The 16,385-nt window shown below is 47.9% G+C and overlaps 1 protein-coding gene across 1 annotated transcript in view; it reads right to left on the bottom strand.

Moving 5' to 3' along the window:
- Nucleotides 1-10,808: 10,808 nt before the first annotated feature.
- Nucleotides 10,809-16,385, bottom strand: part of INO80 (INO80 complex ATPase subunit) — a gene marked incomplete at its 3' end in the record, with an annotated part of 101,566 nt that continues 95,989 nt past the window's right edge. Inside the window, exons 32-35 of the mRNA XM_079699619.1 lie at nt 15,239-15,394; nt 14,775-14,934; nt 13,465-13,680; nt 10,809-11,026 (exon numbers count right to left, since the gene is read on the bottom strand). Of these exons, the coding sequence (XP_079555745.1) occupies nt 10,809-11,026; nt 13,465-13,680; nt 14,775-14,934; nt 15,239-15,394 (750 nt within the window). The remainder of the gene's footprint in view (nt 11,027-13,464; nt 13,681-14,774; nt 14,935-15,238; nt 15,395-16,385) is intronic.

The following is a 16,385-nucleotide window of genomic DNA, read 5'->3' as shown; positions in this document are numbered from 1 at the left end:
CTACTCTATTAAAAAACCTACATATATACATATGTAGGTAAAAAATAAACCTCATCAATTATTTTGTGTCCTACTTTTTCACCTAAGATTAAATTGTGAGCATTTTTTCCTGTCATCAGATATTCTTAAAGATATGATTTTTAATGGCCACCTAATAGTTCAACATAGTGATGTACAAAATTTATTCAACCAATCCTATATTGTTTCCATTTGGGTTGTTTCCAATTTTTTGCTAGGTTCAGTTACGCTGCCATGAAACCTTTGTTTTAGTTGCATATAACAGAAAATCCAGTTCCAATGGGCTCAAGCCAAGGACTTATTGGTGAAACTCAAAAGTTATGAGGGGGCTTCCCTGGCGGCGCAGTGGTTGAGAGTCCGCCTGCCGATGCAGGGGACGCGGGTTCATGCCCCGGTCCGGGAGGATCCGACATGCCACGGAGCGGCTGGGCCCGTGAGCCATGGCCCCTGAGCCTGCGCATCCGGAGCCTGTGCTCCGCAACGGGAGAGGCCACAACAGTGAGAGGCCCGCGTACCGCAAAAAAAAAAAAAAAAAAAAAAAGTTACGAGGAACAGAACTTCTGACAAGGCTCAGTCTGGGCTCCTGCTCCATTACCCAAGGTTCAAAGTTGAGAACCCTTGCCCTACAGCAAACTTGATTATTCCCTGAAAATAGATCCCTGAAACTAGAGTGGCTGGGTCAAAGGCATGGATATTTCTAAAATTCCTGACACAGACTGTCAGATTGTCCTACACAAGGCCCTAACACTTTACATTCCCACCCTGGATCTGGGTGTGTGAGGCCTAAAAGCTTTTACAATTTGGGAAAGCCCTCTTTAAGAAAAAGAATACAAAATTAAGCAAAAAAGTGAATATTTAGAATAGAAAAAGAAAAAGCTTACAAATACCTAAAAAATCATAAAATAACATTATTATTTATCAATAGATTGAAACATATGAAACTGCCATATTTGTAAATTAAAAAGCAATTTTATGTTGCTCAACCTAAAACTTTTCCTGTACATTTCTGGCTGCATCTTCTTTTTTTTTCTTAACAACTTCATTGAAATATAATTCATGTACCATACGATTCACCTTTTAAAGTGTACAATCAATGGCTTTTACTACATAGTCACAGAGGTATGCAGCTATCACCACAATCAATTTTATGATATTTTTATTAATCCACAAAGAAACCTCACACCCTTCACTTCTTATTACCCAATCCCCCAACCCTATGCAACCACTAATTTACTTTCTGTCTCTATAGATTTGCCCATTCTGGACATTTCATAATCATATAATACCTGGTCTTTTGGTGTTTGGGTTCTTTCACTTAACATAATGTTTGCAAGCTTCATCCTATTTGTAGCACAGATCAGTACTTCATTCCTTTTTATTGCTGAATGATATTCCATTGTATGGATATACCACATTTTATCTGTCCATTCATCAGTTGATGGACATTTGCATTGTTTCCGCCTTTTGATTCTTGTGAATACTGCTATGAAGATTCATGTCCAAGTTTTTTTGTAGACATATGTTTTCATTTCTCTTGGGTACACCTGGAAGTGGAATTGCTGGGTCATATTGTTAGGGTTCTCCAGAGATACAAAACCAATAGAAGAGATAGATAGATAAATAGATAGATGATAGATAAATAGATAGATAGGTAGATGATAGATAGAAATAAATTGGTTCATGTGACTATGGAGGCTGACAGGTCCCAAGGTCTGCAGACCTGCAGGATGAGTCTGCAAGCTGGAGAACCAGGAGAGCCAGTGGTGTAGTTTGGTCCAAAGGCTAGCAGGAAGAGCTGCTGTTTCAATTCCAGCTTGAAGACAGGAGAAAGCCAATGTTCCAGTTCGAAGGCAGTCAGGCAGGAGGACTTCTCTCTTACTGGAGGGAGCGTCAGCGGTTTTATTCTATTCAGGTCTTCAATTGATTGGAGGAGGCCCACTAGCATTAGGGAGAGCAATCTGCTTTACTCAGTCTACTGACTTAAGTGTTAATCTGATCCAAAAAAACTCACAGAAACACCCAGAATAATGTTTGACCAAATGTCTGGATACTCTGTGGCCCACTTAAGTTGATACATAGAATTAACCATTACAGTAACAGTGTATGTTTTTTCAGGGACTGCCAAACTGTTTTCCCAGGCACCTGCAGCATTTTACGTTACCACCAGCAATGAATGATTGCAATTTCTCCATATCCTCGTTAACACTTACTATTACCGTTCTTTTTTAAAAATTATTTATTTATTTAATTTTTGGCACATTGGGTCTTCACTGCTGCACGCCACGCAGGCTTTCTCTAGTTGCTGAGAACGGGGGCTACTCTTTGTTGCGGTGCGCAGGCTTCTCACTGTGGTGGCTTCTCTTGTTGCAGAGCACGGGCTCTAGGCACGTGGGTTTCAGTAGTTGCGGCACACGGGCTTCAGTAGTTGTGGCTCGCGGGCTCTAGAGCACAGGCTCAGTAGTTGTGGCACACGGGCTTAGTTGCTCCACGGCATGTGGGATCTTCCCGGACCAGGGCTCGAACCCATGTCCCCTGTATTGGCAGGCGGATTCTTAACCACTGTGCCACCAGGGAAGCCCTATTACCATTTTTATTGTAGCCATCCTAGTGGGTGCGAAGGGCTTCAAGAAATAATATTGCAATTTCACTTTCTATAGAAAGAATATAAAGAAAATGTAGTATAGTCTTTTTAAAATAGCATATTTGATATAAATTTTTCATTACTGATAGTTTTAGAAAGTGCCCTATTGTCATCTCTGTAACTTCCTCAGAGATGCCTGTTCAGGCTAGGCCTTGCTCACTGATCTCAGGAGGCATGGTCTCCCATGGCAGCTGGTCCAGCCAGCCAGGTCCTCACTGGTCTGGTGATCCCACCATGCCAGTCTTTGGGGGTTTACTAGCGATGAAGCCTGGGCCATAGTGGGACAGTGTCTTGTTTAGATCATTCTCCTTGGGGTCAACAATGGGGTCTGGATGCTGGATGAGGGCCACCAAGGGCAAATTGTCACTGGAGGTAGAGGAACAGCCCCAGGACCACCTCTTCCAAGGCACAGAGGGGGTCCCCCAGACTGGAACAGTGTTCCATGCCATCTGTGCAAAGGAGGCCTACAAAGTGAGGAGTCCGGAAGCTTAAACTACAGTGTTTCATAGTAAATCAGCCTTTGATTCTACCAGGAGTTGGTGCTAACGCCTGTTTTTGTATAGCTTCCCCAACTCTGGCAATTGTTTTTTGTTTTTTTTTAATTAATTAATTATTTGGCTGTGATGGGTCTTAGTTGCGGTATGCGGGATCTTTCGTTGTGGTGCATGGGCCTCTCTCTAGCTGTGGTGTGCAGGCTCCAGAGCACGTGGGCTCAGTAGTTGCAGCACGCGGGTTGCCCCATGGCATGTGGGATCTTAGTTCCCCCACCAGGGATCGAACCTGCATCCCCTGCATTGGAAGGTGGATTCTTAACAACTGGACCACCAGGGAAGTCCCTGGCAATTGTTATTTAAAAGCAAACCTCAGCCAATCTGATAGGAAAAGCTTGGAATCTCATTGTTTTAGCTCTCATTTCTTTGATTATTAATGAGGGTAAACATTTCCCCATATGATGATTACCCATTTGCGTTCGTGTGCATTTTCTATGCATGTACAGTGCCTAGCATACAGAAAGTGTTTATAAATAGACCTCAAATAAGTGGTTTTCCCCATTTTCCTTTGGGGCATTGTGTCCAAGACTAAGAGCTGTCCATTCAAAATCTGTTCTCTTCTTCCTTAATTGTATGGCAGCCTCCTTTGCAGTTGGATGGGTCTTTGCATCTAGAGCTCTCTCTGATACAATGTGAGCCAAAGTACTGTGAGCCATTTAAGGATCTAACTTTTTTTTTTTTTTTTTTTTTTTTTTGCAGTACGCGGGGCCTCTCACTGCTGTGGCCTCTCCCGTTGCGGAGCACAGGCTCCGGATGCACAGGCTCAGCGGCCATGGTTCACGGGCCCAGCCGCTCCATGGCATGTGGGATCTTCCCGGTCCGGGACATGAACCCGCATCCCCTGCATTGGCAGGCGGACTCTCAACCACTGCGCCACCAGGGAAGCCCTAAGGATCTAACTTTTAAGACAGCAGGGGCACCTCCTCTCCAGACTTTCCCCTTCCTATCAGATGTTTCTGCAAACCAGCACTAACCATGCAGATGAGAACAAAGCGTGGAGATGACAGAGAAACAGGATGAAAATAAACTGGGACCTTAAATGATTGTGTAGAACAAATTCAAATTCTTAAGGGAGACATATGTGGATTTACATCTGCTTTGAGCAGTTGCATTTCGGAGTCTCTCTTACAGAGTGTATGCTGCCCTAACCAATGTAAGCAGTGACATTATTTGATCAGAGGATTTATCGCCCAACCCATGGAGATCTGTAATTGGACAGTCCCTAGGGACGACCAGCCTGTCCCCATAAAGGTGAAGCACGGGGAAGTGGATGGAGATCAGGAGATCAGGTTCAGTGACACTGGCCTTTGAGATCACACAGTTCGTTTTCCTTGCTCTCACTGAACCCTGATGATGGACTACATTTGCTTACATTGCCTTCAGATTGCCTCCAGCTCTTCCTTGGCAGAACTGTTCCTAGGTATTTAAGTTAACCAACACTTTTTTTGGTTTTAAAAAAGAGAGTTAAATAAAATCCATAAGCTTTAGTGAACTGGTTCAAACCAGAACACGCCTATCTAGAACACTGGGCTTATCCAGAACTCAGGTACTGGAGCCCAGCAGAGGCCAGAGGCATGCACTGAAGCTCAATCACTTTATTCCTAGGAGACCCCGCAGTTCCTCCTTCGGAGTACTTTTCTCTGGTTCAGAAGTTCTGAATCAGGATAAATGATTTTCAAGCCCCCAAGAATTTGGAAAAGGTAAGTTAGAAGAGGGAGGTAAGTTAGATATCAGCACAAAAACACTAAGGGGACACAGGTCCTATTCAAAGCAGACTTGAGACGCATACCAGTGTAGCTGCCCGTGTGGTTTAGCATCGGGCACTCGGTAGTCACAGTGCAGGGGCCTGAGCACCAGATGCTTATGTGACCCAGGTTCTCAGGAAAGGTTAAGATATGTTCAGTAGGGTTTAAGCTGTGATATTCATAAAATCTCTTTAAAAAGAGTCCTAACCAAGATAAATTCCGGTGTTTCAAAGGGTTAAATATCAGCTCTCTGAAAGACTTAAGCTATTCAGAAAGATTCTGCATGATAGAGTTCATGCTGCCCTTTCCAAATCCACGGGACTGAGGACAAACTGAGACCACTGAAGCCGCGTGGCCCTTACAACCCACTGGATTCAACCCCTAACCCCTGACACACCCCACTGCCCTCCTCAGACATTCCCAGGCAAGTGACTTCAAGGGTGCAAGGCATGAAGCTGCCTGGGGTCTTCCAGGACACCTCACCTGGGAAATGTGAAGGGAGCCCCTTCCCTCTTCCCTGGTGGCAGGAACAGCTGCAGGTAGGCCTGATTCAGGGTGGGGCTTGGGGTTGTGTGGTGGTAATGGAGGGCATGAGACGTTCTGAGTGTCCTGGGCGTTCTCCCAGAGAGCGGCTCTCAGGACCATCAGCTGGGCGGGGGGAGCTTAGAAAACTCCCCACTGTCTCCTGCAACTGTGACCCTCTGTGCCCCTGCTTCCTTTTCCCTTCAGAGGCTGTGCAGCCCAATCCATAGTCCAGGTCAGACCCAGAGAGGTCACCCCAGCCCTTGGTCCAGGCATTCATTCTTGGGCTTTGGGTCCCAGGACCTCAAAATCCCAAAGGGCAGGAGAGGAGAGAGGCATGGGCCCTGCAGGGGTCACCACTAGAGCCCGTTCCCTGGCGTTTAGGAAGAAACTCTTACCTCCCTTAAGAGAGAGCCTCTCACTCAGGAATCCTTGTTTCTCTTAACCAAGGTGCCAGGAACTGTAGACCAGGGGCTCTGAGAACTGTGAAAAAGATCTTGAGCTTTGTAACTCCCTATGTCCAGTTCTGCTTTTACGTGGTGTCTTTGTTTCGATGAGCAAGAAAACCCTTAATATAAAAAAAAAAAGCAAGATGCTCATTTTTGGCAGCAGTTAGGAGGGGACCAGGAGCACATCCCCCAGCAGCTTGCCATAAACAGGGGTAACTGGAATGAGAGTGGATGGTGGCTGTTTTAAAAAGGAAGGGGAAGCCAGCTGAGTCTCAGGACCTGAAGCAAGGAAGAAATGGGAGCACAGGAAGAGTTCAGGGGCCTGGTGACAAGGGAGGTGCCCAGCTTCCTCAGGGACCCAGGAAGTGGGCCTCAGGCTTGTCCTCCCTCCTCTTTCCCTTTTCTTCTACCTCCCCCTACACCCAGCCCTGGGGACTGTCACCAGGGATTGGCATCTCCGTAGTCCAGCCATGGCACTGTTTGCCCCAGACACTTCCAGGATGACAAAAGGGGTTGTTTCCATGAGGGCTGACATAGCTCAAGCTCCTGCCACCCCAGAGTCCTTAGAAGCCTCCATGCAGGGGCCGCCCTTCCAGGCAGATGCCTTTCTTAGCAGCACCATTTGCTACCATAGAGTAAGTAGCTGGGCACACACAGTTTTAAGACAGCTAGAGGCCCTGCTTTCTCTAGAACAGAGCCTGCCCTCCCTATGCCCTCCACATCCAAGTGGTTTGAAGGCACCATGAAGATGGCTGATTTGGGCAGCCAGCAGTGGCCATGGCTGCCTCCCAAACTGCGCGGCTTCCCAAACTCTGGCAGTCTCAGAGAAGCATGGGAGACCTGCCAAACTTCACCATGCCCATGAAAAGGGCTTAGGAATTAGTTCAGAAGGCTGACTGGCCCTGAGGAGTCTGGTGGTCACAAGAAGGAGACACATGCAGCAGAGAAAATAGTGAGTCCGGGGATCGTAGACCCTCCAGCAATTAAAGAGGCTACAACTTGGTGGAGGCTACACAGGACAGAGGGGCAGCAGCAGATCAGAGATCTTCTCTCATACCTAACATGTTAACAGAGGTCTACCCAGGGGAAAAAGGCGATGGAGAAAATCATGAATTGATAGGTTTAAAATGAGAAAAGTGAGAAAACATGTATGGGACCTAATTTTCCTGGAAATGTTAGTTTTTCATTTTCTTTCATCAGGTGGATTGAGTAACCTAAAAAATCAAGTTGTATTTCCTGCACAGGGCTTCCTGGCTGGAGTGGGGGCATACAAGCAGAGATCAGAGTTTATTCTGACTGACATGGCTGGAGGGTGCCCAAGGCCTTGTTATGCCGGGTGTGGTCCAAGGCGAAGCAGCCATCACCTGAGGTGTGTTAGAGATTCAGTTTTAGGTCTCACCCTAGACCTTCTGAAATTCAACCTGCATTTTAAGAAGATCCGAGGTGATTCATATCTATACTAAAGTTTGATAAGCATTACTTAAAGGGATGATTCAGAAGTTTCAAAAAAAAATTTAACTTAAACTTAGTTTAACTCCACACAAAATCTTTAGCTGGCAGTAAAAGCAGAGCTGCTCTGTTTAATTTGGGTGGCCCATATCCCTTTTTGTTTATCACTCACAACAGCCCTTGAGGCACATCTGGGGATCTCTAAAACTCCACGTCCAGGGAGTCTCCAGAGACTCCTGAGTGCTTCAACAAAGCCCTAGGCATGGAAACTCTGATAGTAAGCCCAGTGCAGACTCCACATTTCCAGGGCTGCTCATGGGGCAGCCCACAATCTTAAATCTACTTACCTAGAGCCCCAAAGCTGGCTCATGTGGCAAGGGAAACCTGGTCGAAAAGACGGCCTCACTGTGATCCAGTGAGATCTGCACTGGAGGACTGGACCTCCAGGTTCCCTGAGGGATGCTCCTTTTAGCAGGCAGGAGCCCTCCCCAGTCTTTTTCTATGTTAAGGGACTGGCTCTTTGGGTTCATAGGTGAGAGCTGTCCATCTCCCACATGAGAGCCGCAGTCTTCAGAGAGTGCACAGACTAGCATGAGTCATAACTTGGGGACAGGACTCAAGCTGATAATGAGTTTGAAGCCTTCGCTTTTAAGATTCAAGCCCCATCTGTGAACCCTCAGGTGAGGGAGGGACAGGTGAGGAGGAACATTAAGGCTGCGAGCACCCCTCAATATGAAATGTTAGCTGTGTTTCTTCAGGGACTGGATTGAAAATGGGTAAAAGGGGGGTATGGCACCATGTCTGGGGACACAGAAGACGGGAGAGCTCTGACCCAAGACTTACATGCTTTTCAGGGTACTAGCCTATCCACATCTGGGTGAAGCTATGCGAGGATCTGAGTTGTCAGGTCCCTAGAGAGGCAACCACTGCTGACCTTGACAAGGTTCTAAAGTCTTGTCACTGGGTAATGAGAACTGGAGAGGATCCATCCTAGAGGGTTTGTGGACCAGGAGCCACAGTGGTGACGACAATAGGGCATGGCTAATTGGGAAACTGACATTGGCTTGCTGTGTGTGAGGCCTTGGTCAAGTTTACCAGCAAGAAAAACAAGACCCAGCATATATGACAGTGCTACTTAAGATCAACAAAATGAAGACAAGGCTCATCACCCTTGTGACGGGGGGAGCAGCAGCTTCTCAGGAGGCAGCCCACCCCAGTCAAGGGTGTGCAGGGTGAGCCAAGGCTTGGGAGGCCACACAGCCAGCACGTTCGGAACAGCATGAGCCCTGCTCAAAGGTGACGCAAGAGCATATATGAGTGTTTTATTTAACTCAATCAGAGAAACACTGCCAGTGCAGGCTGGGAACGCATTCTTTTTCCAACCGATCAGAGAGCTAAGTTTTCAAAGGCTGGATGTCTCTGGAATCCCTAGTAACATATTTCACTGTTTTCCTTCACGATTCTTACAAGTACAGCTAACTTTGGTAACGCTGAGTTCGTTTCACAGTTCCTTAGTATTTCTGCTGGCTTAACTGATTGACAGTGGGTACTGGAACTGCAAACGGGGTAGGTTTCTGGGGTTTATATGCACACATTTGTACACACATCACAGTTTTAGAAATTGGGACAATAAAGTTTCTATTAATTGGGGATTTTATATATTATACACTGCCAGGATAATCTCTCACTTGTGGTTTTTGGGGAAAGAATCCGTCAGTGTTAAGACGACCACTATGTAACTGCCTAATGGTGGACCAGGTCAAGCTGCCTACGCCTAAGTCCTGGAGGCAAGGTCTGGAGTCATAAGGAGCCCACGCCCTGAGGACCTAGGCCCTGGCCCGACAGGCACTTGGTCAAGCCTCCTCTCTGACGGCTGGAGGCGAATTCCTATGCCCAATTAACGCCCACAGGGCACTCCTCGTCACACTGACCACGTGTCCTGACCACAAGAACGATGACGATGTTGGGGCTCTGCTTCCCCTTCATCCTGCCACACTCCCCCAAGAGCCCTACAATGCCCCCAAGGAGAGGCGGCTGCAAAGACCACAGACACCTCAATTTACATAAAATTATCTCACTCCATTTTATTTAAGATTTTTTTTCTCCAGTTAGTAAAAGAAAGATGTGTCTCTCTTTATACATATGTACAAGTTCAGTTATAAAAATAGACAGCACATTCAAAGAGAAAAAAGGCTTGGCATTTTTCTGATTCCCTCTAAATAGCATCTGTACACAGGAGTCTGGGTTTGGGCAGGGGAATCTTAATGATTTAAATTAAATGATTCCCCTACCACTCCTACTCCCCAAAAAAAGTTTTAAAAATCAATCTATCTAAACTCAATTCCGCGATTTTCAGGTGTGCAAATTAGAGGCTGGCCCGCCCAGAAGCACCTGCTCCACCAGGGACATCAGGCTGGGGGCAAGCAGAAACACCACCCATGCCAACACCACCCCTTTGCCTCTCTTAGAGGGAAGCACGCTCAGGCTGGTGGGGCCGGGCTGGGAGGGTGGGTGCTGAGCCTGCCCTCTCTCCATCCTCTCCAGCTCACTCCGCCATCCCTTCCTTTCTCAGTGCAATACAGACAGTGCATACAGCCAAGCAGGGGGCTGAAGGGCAAGGGTGGGGAGACTGTGCATTCAGGAAGGGCAAGGGGAGCCTGCAAGAGGGGCAGTGAGGATGTCCTGCTGATTGAGGTGCTCCTGGTCTGTTTACTGGCTTCTGGGAGTCCCGGAGTGGGAGCTGCTGCTACTGTTGCTGGTGGGACCTGAAGGTTCTCTGGTGCGAACCATGCAGGACAGGGGAGGAAATGCTGGGAAAACAACTGCCTCCAGGCATGCTTCCTCTAGCCTTCTGTCATCCTCACAGACCACTACCTTCTTCTGCATTTGCTGCTCTCCTCAACCGTGACACTCTGGCAAATGGGGTTTGGAAACGTGGGGAGTTGCCCACGACTGAGGACGTCACATAATGATTTCCTCCCTTCCTAGCCCCACAGGAAATCACAGCCCTAAGAGAAGTCTCCACTGTGGAAGGCTCTTCACAGCACTTGCAGAGCCTTTGCAAGGGACATGGCCAGAGCCGAAGAGTGGAATGGGGATGGAGACTGTGTGCCTGAGCATCTAAACAGGGTCTCTGTCAGGCCCTTCCCCAGTATGAGGTTTAAGACTTGCCTATAAATTCCTTTGAGATGCTGTGGGCCTGATCCCTGTCCTCGGGCCTTCTTCCTACAGGCAACCCCAGAGCATTCCTCTTGAGACACAGGTGATCAAAGTGCTCACGCCAACCACCTGCCTGTCTTCCCTTGCTGCAGCTGGTCATCGCTGCCCTCTGGCTTGGGATGAAAGATGCTGCACTGGGCAAGCCATCCAAGACCATCTGCAGGCCAGGACTCTAGCCCCTGGTTTGGTTGAAGGAAGCTGGAGGGCCAGGTGGTTACCGTCCTCCAGAGGGGTTGGTGCCTTTGCCCTGTTTCCGGACCAGGGAGTCTGGGGCTAGGCTGCTGGTCAAGTGGAGGCTCTTGGGAGTCCCAGGAACACTATTTCCTTTGCTCAAAGGGGAGCTCAAGGGAGAAGAGGCGCTTGAAGGTCCAAAGTCAGCAAGGCCAGCAGGCCGAACAAGGGATGTCTGCAGAGGACTGCTGGCGGAGATTCCTGTGGGGAGGGAAAGAGAGGCAAGACAAGCATAAGCACCAGTCCTGTCTGAGTGCCTCAGTGCCTGACTTCGATTGCTGGAGTCTGGTCTGGAGATGAGGTCGTCGGGAACCCCCTCCCTGCCACTCTTCTTAGCATATTTGCTTGCTCTTCCTGTCAACTGTTTTTTCAGTAAGAGAAAAATGATACCTACCCGGCGCTCTCCACATTACCGCATCAACAAGGAGTAAGATGTCACCTTGGCACTCAAGGGCAGAGCACACATTATATAACATGGGAAAGCCAAGGCTGCAGGATGAGCCGTAACTTACAGGCACTAATGTATTTTCTTACACATTCCTTCTTCCTTCTTAGGACACCACTTGTGATTAGTTGCTTCCCTCTTTATTTTTTTAAAAAATTATTTATTTATTTTTAAATTTTTGGCTGCATTGGGTCTTCGTTGCTATGTGCCAGCTTTCTCTAGTTGCGGCGAGCGGGGGCTACTTTCTTGTGGTGCGTGGGCTTCTCACTGCGGTGGCTTCTCTTGTTGCGGAGCACGGGCTCTAGCCGCGAGGGCTTCAGTAGTTGTGGCACGTGGGCTAGGTAGTTGTGGCTTGCAGGCTCTAGAGCACAGGCTCGGTAGCTGGGGCTCACGGGCTTAGTTGCTCCGCGGCACGTGGGATCTTCCCGGACCAGGGCTCGAACCCATGTCCCCTGCATTGGCAGGCGGATTCTTAACCACTGCGCCACCAGGGAAGTCCCAGCTGCTTCCTTCTTAATTTCAGAAGATGTCCTCTACTCCCCAGTCTGGCCAGAGGACACAAGGCTGCCCACTCTATCCTGTGTCTACACTCATGCAGTTCTCCTTGTGTTGGAGGCAGCTACCCCTGCTCTCCAAGCCCTGCCACTTTAAGGACCTGGTTCAAATCTCCCATCTCCAGTGATGGCTTCCTGGGCAACAACTCTTTTGAACATTCCTAAGAATCAATTCTAAGTGCTCAGCAGGCAGACTCGTGTCTCCTCTCATCCACAGTGGAGCTGTGGGTAATGTCCAGATCAGTCCTTTCCCTTGTTTTCCGTTCCCAGTCACCAAGCACTGTCAATTATTCTTGTGACACTCTACCCGCTGTTGCCTCCGGGAGAAAGCATGATGAGTGCCATGCTTTGCCCCATCCGTGGGTGAAATCCTGCCATGGCAGCCTTGACCACTGCCATGATTGTTATTTTCCAAGGGTGTGATGAGCTGGCAAGAGGTTAAGAAACACTGGGGTAAGTTATCATACTTTCTATTTGTTGAATGAACAGATAAATGAAGGCCGCTATCCTTGCAGGAGGAGAAAGGGGAGGTAGCCTAACGCTTACTGAGAACTTTCTATCCAATGATGCCCGTACTTGCTGCAGCAACCCTAAATCCTAAGCCCGCGTTTCCAATGGGGAGAGAGGTCTGTGCATGGTGAGGGTGCCCTTCTCACTGCTCTCAGGTGTCCTACATTCCACCCCTACCCTTATCCTCCACAGCTCATGGTCACAATAGCTAGCTACTTCTCTTCTCAAACTTCCCAGAGGCCCTGGTCACACACCGGGTAAGCTCCTGCCCAGCAGGTCTTTCCAACCCTGACTCCCGCAGCCTGACTGACCTGCTCGGTGACCCCCAACGTGCCTTGGTCACTGTTAACTCTCTGTCGCCAGTTTAAATCCTTCACCATCCTTCTCTTTCCTTCTGAATTAGCCTGGCAACTTTGTCATCAAATCCACGGTTACTCCTTCTTCTGATCTACAACCAGAATTAAGGCCTTCCCTCTTCCTTCATTCAGTACACACATACTGCCTTGTACTGCTGTTAAACAAATTCTATGCCCAGCTTCCCCTTCTCATTTTCATTATACACTCAGGTGCAGGGTCCATGTGTTATACTCCTATGCACACAGCAGGTGTTGTTTTTTTGGTTTTGTTTTGTTTTTTTTTTGGCGCCACGTGGCTTGTGGGATCTTAGTTCCCCAACTAGGGATTGAACCTGGGCCCTCGGCAGTGAGAGCACAGACTCCTAACCACTGGACCACCAGGGAATTCCCTACAGCAGGTGTTTAACCCTAAGGTGATGGAGCACAAGGCTGGGTAAAAGTTAACTATGCTAGCCTTGACTACTGAAATGTAATTATTAAAATGTGGGTCCGGCGGGGGGGGATAATCAGTTCTCAAAGCAGGAGAAATTCTGTTTAAAATTCAGCTTTCTCTGTTTTCACAGTTACTTCCACTTTGAAGGCAGTACTGTGCCAAGTCACAAGGGCAAGGAGAGAGTCAGGACCACTCAATGCTGAGGCAGAATCCAACATGGGCTTGGGAAGGAGCTTTGGGCCTGGGGGTGTCCTACTTGTTCTACCTGGCAGAATGCTCAGTAGACCCTCCAGACTGTCCCCGACCAGAATGGAGCCCGTAGTCCCCTGGGGCCTCCGCACCTTTAGACACGTTGTACCCGTATGCAGCATAGGCAGCTGCCGAGGCCGCGGCAGCCCCTGCTTTGGCTCCTGCCATTGCAGCAGCACTGCCTGCGGTGGATTTCCGGCTCCGGCCCTTCCCTGCTCCTTTGGCTGTGCTTCCTGAACCTTTGGGGCGGCCTCGGCTTCGGGCTGAATGACCACGTCCTGCGGCTGGCATTTCCTGAATGGAAATTCCTATGGGAACAAATGGGCCAAGAGGGAAAAAAGTTTATTTCTTCATATGTTAACAGAATCTTCTCCTGGACAGGGAAGATGGCTTTCAGGGTGTTTGTTTCAGGACTCCCAGGGAGGTCTACGCCTCACTTTAATGGCTGGGACACAGCGTCACACAGCATTAGTAAGAACTGTAAATAGCTACAACAGCCTGACACCTCAAGGCTGCTTTTCATTCTCTAAGAGTGGTGCCATTACTCCTGAATTTCTTCTTTCAACTAGATCATTACTAAATGAACTCCAGAGACGTGCACCTGTGATTCACCTGCACAATCCAATGTTTTCCTGCCTCGGAGAATCAACTTTTACTCCCAAGGTTTTTTGTTTGTTTGTTTGTTTGCTTTAATTAATTAATTAATTTATGTTTTATTTTTGGCTGTGTTGGGTCTTCGTTGCTGCGCGCAGGCTTTCTCTAGTTGCAGCGAGTGGGGACTACTCTTCGTTGTGGTGCGCAGGCTACTCAGTACGGTGGCTTCTCTCGTTGCGGAGCACAGGCTCTAGGCCATGCAGGCTTCAGTAGTTGCTGCACACTGGCTCAGTAGTTGTGGCTCGCGGGCTCCAGAACGCAGGCTCGGTAGTTGTGGCACATGGGCTTAGTTGCTCCGTGGCATACAGGATCTTCCCGGACCAGGGCTCGAACCCGTGTCCCTGCACTGGCAGGCGGATTCTTAACCACTGCGCCACCAGGGAAGTCCCTACTCCCAGGTTTTAAACTTAGAAGTCCTCAAGAAATAGCAGCAACACTGGGCCCCACAGTACAAAGTGAGGAAAGGCCTGGAAAAGCTAACTATAATTAAAAACTGGCAAAAATAAGGGTGAAATATGAAAGACAGGAACGGCTAGAAAACAAAGAAATTTGAAATCTTTATGAAGTTCTTACTTTGCATTCCCTCAACCTTCTCATTCTCCCTTGCACTTGAATCGGCTAATGAAAGAAGGAGGCTACAAATTCTTTTTGCTCCACTCCACTCTTCTTTAAAGAAAGTAGAAAACGGCATTAACCAAGAAGGAATCAGGACCTCACCCAAGCTGTACAGGACAGCAGCATCACTTACCGTTCACAGTGTCTGACACGGAGCCCGTTATGGAAGCAGGAGAGTTGGTGGCTCGAGACTGAGGGGCTGAGGAGGCTGGGTCATCCACAATGACCAGCATGTCACTGCTGCTCTCATCGGGAGGAATAGAGCCGGTGTGCAGCTCACTGCTGATGGAGATCTAGAGGCAAAAGGGTCATGATCACCCCCACTCCTAGCGCCCGCAGCCCATGGCCCTCGTGCCTACATCAGGATGTGCTTCTCAGGTCTCGCCACCATTTGCCTCTCCTGCCTGGCTTCACTCCTGAGAGTTAGACCCCCTGCTTTGGCTCCAAAGAAGGCAGCCTGTCCTCACTTGCTTTTCTTCCCATGGATTCCATATGTAACCCCTTCTACAAGGCAGGAGAACTCCTGGAAAAGCAAAGGCTACCAGGTCAGGACACAGTCCCCACTGCTGTGATGAAGGCATCTAAAAGGAGCCTCACCTCACTGAAAGGGCTGGGCATGGCTGAGTCCACACTAATGAAGGAGTCATCCCCGTCTGCAGAGAGGTTGGAGTTATCAGCCGAAGGAACAAATGGGATCACTAGGTTCACACCCTCCTTTCTCCTTTTCCCATCCAATTCATCTTCCTTTTTCTTCTGGGAACACACAAATCAAGAAATATGGAAAAAGGATGAGGACAGGCACCAAGAGAAAAGTGGGGTTGGAGGAGAAAGTGATGACAGAAATTTGACTCTTTGTAAACTTCTAAGTTTCATTTTGTTCAATTAGCATATTATTAAAGGAAGAAAAAATCCTAAGGAAGGAGGAAAGGGATGGCTTAGTAAGAGTTTATGCATATTCTGGCACAATAATACAGAGTTGAAAGGCCAGTCACACTGAACTGGAGCTGTGCCAAACCTAATCCTCACAGGGCGGGGTGCATGGTCAGCTTCCAGCATGGCCAAGCTGCAGCACTTCTCAGGGGCTGAACTGATGCAGCCCCACAAGAGGGAGGGCCCATGCTCTTAGTATATTTTCCGTACATCTGTTTTCACTCTGCCTTCTTTTTAAATATGTATAAGGGGAATGAAGGTTCTTATTACACACAAGGAATACTAAGGTGGCTTTTCATTATTTCCTCAACTTATGCTTAAGGATTGAGTGACTAAGCTACACTAAACAGTTCTAGAGCCAAGTTCAGTAGGGCTTTGTCACAGATGAGAGATGTAGAAGCACAGAAAGTGCTTAGAAAATTCTGGGGATCACACCCATCCACGGCACCTAACGGCATTTGTATCTAGACCTATATTAGGGTTAATACGGTATGTCTTTGTGTAGTTTATAGTATTCACTGGGTATTTATGTGAAACTTCTTATTCAGAGTAGGGATGGCGCCTGATGCAAACTCACTAAACCCTACAATGTCCTGTTGAAGAAAACCACCCTTTCTTCTTTGATATTGTTTCTGAATAGTAGTAAGCAATGGGTTAGAGATTTGAAAGTGGAGTCATAAAAGAGAACCTGAGAACATGGGTAGAAATAGCAGCCCAGACTAGGAAGAACGTGAGCTTTCATTCCTAAGATTTTTTTTCAACTCTGTAAATATAGTGAGTACCAAGGGCATCCTTCAGGCTAGCAATAGTTCTG

The sequence above is a fragment of the Hyperoodon ampullatus genome (genome assembly GCF_949752795.1).
Source record: "Hyperoodon ampullatus genome assembly, chromosome: 3".
NCBI lineage: Eukaryota > Metazoa > Chordata > Mammalia > Artiodactyla > Ziphiidae > Hyperoodon > Hyperoodon ampullatus.
The sequence above is the reverse complement of the archived record's forward strand: the minus strand, read 5'-3'. Positions and strand labels throughout refer to the sequence as shown.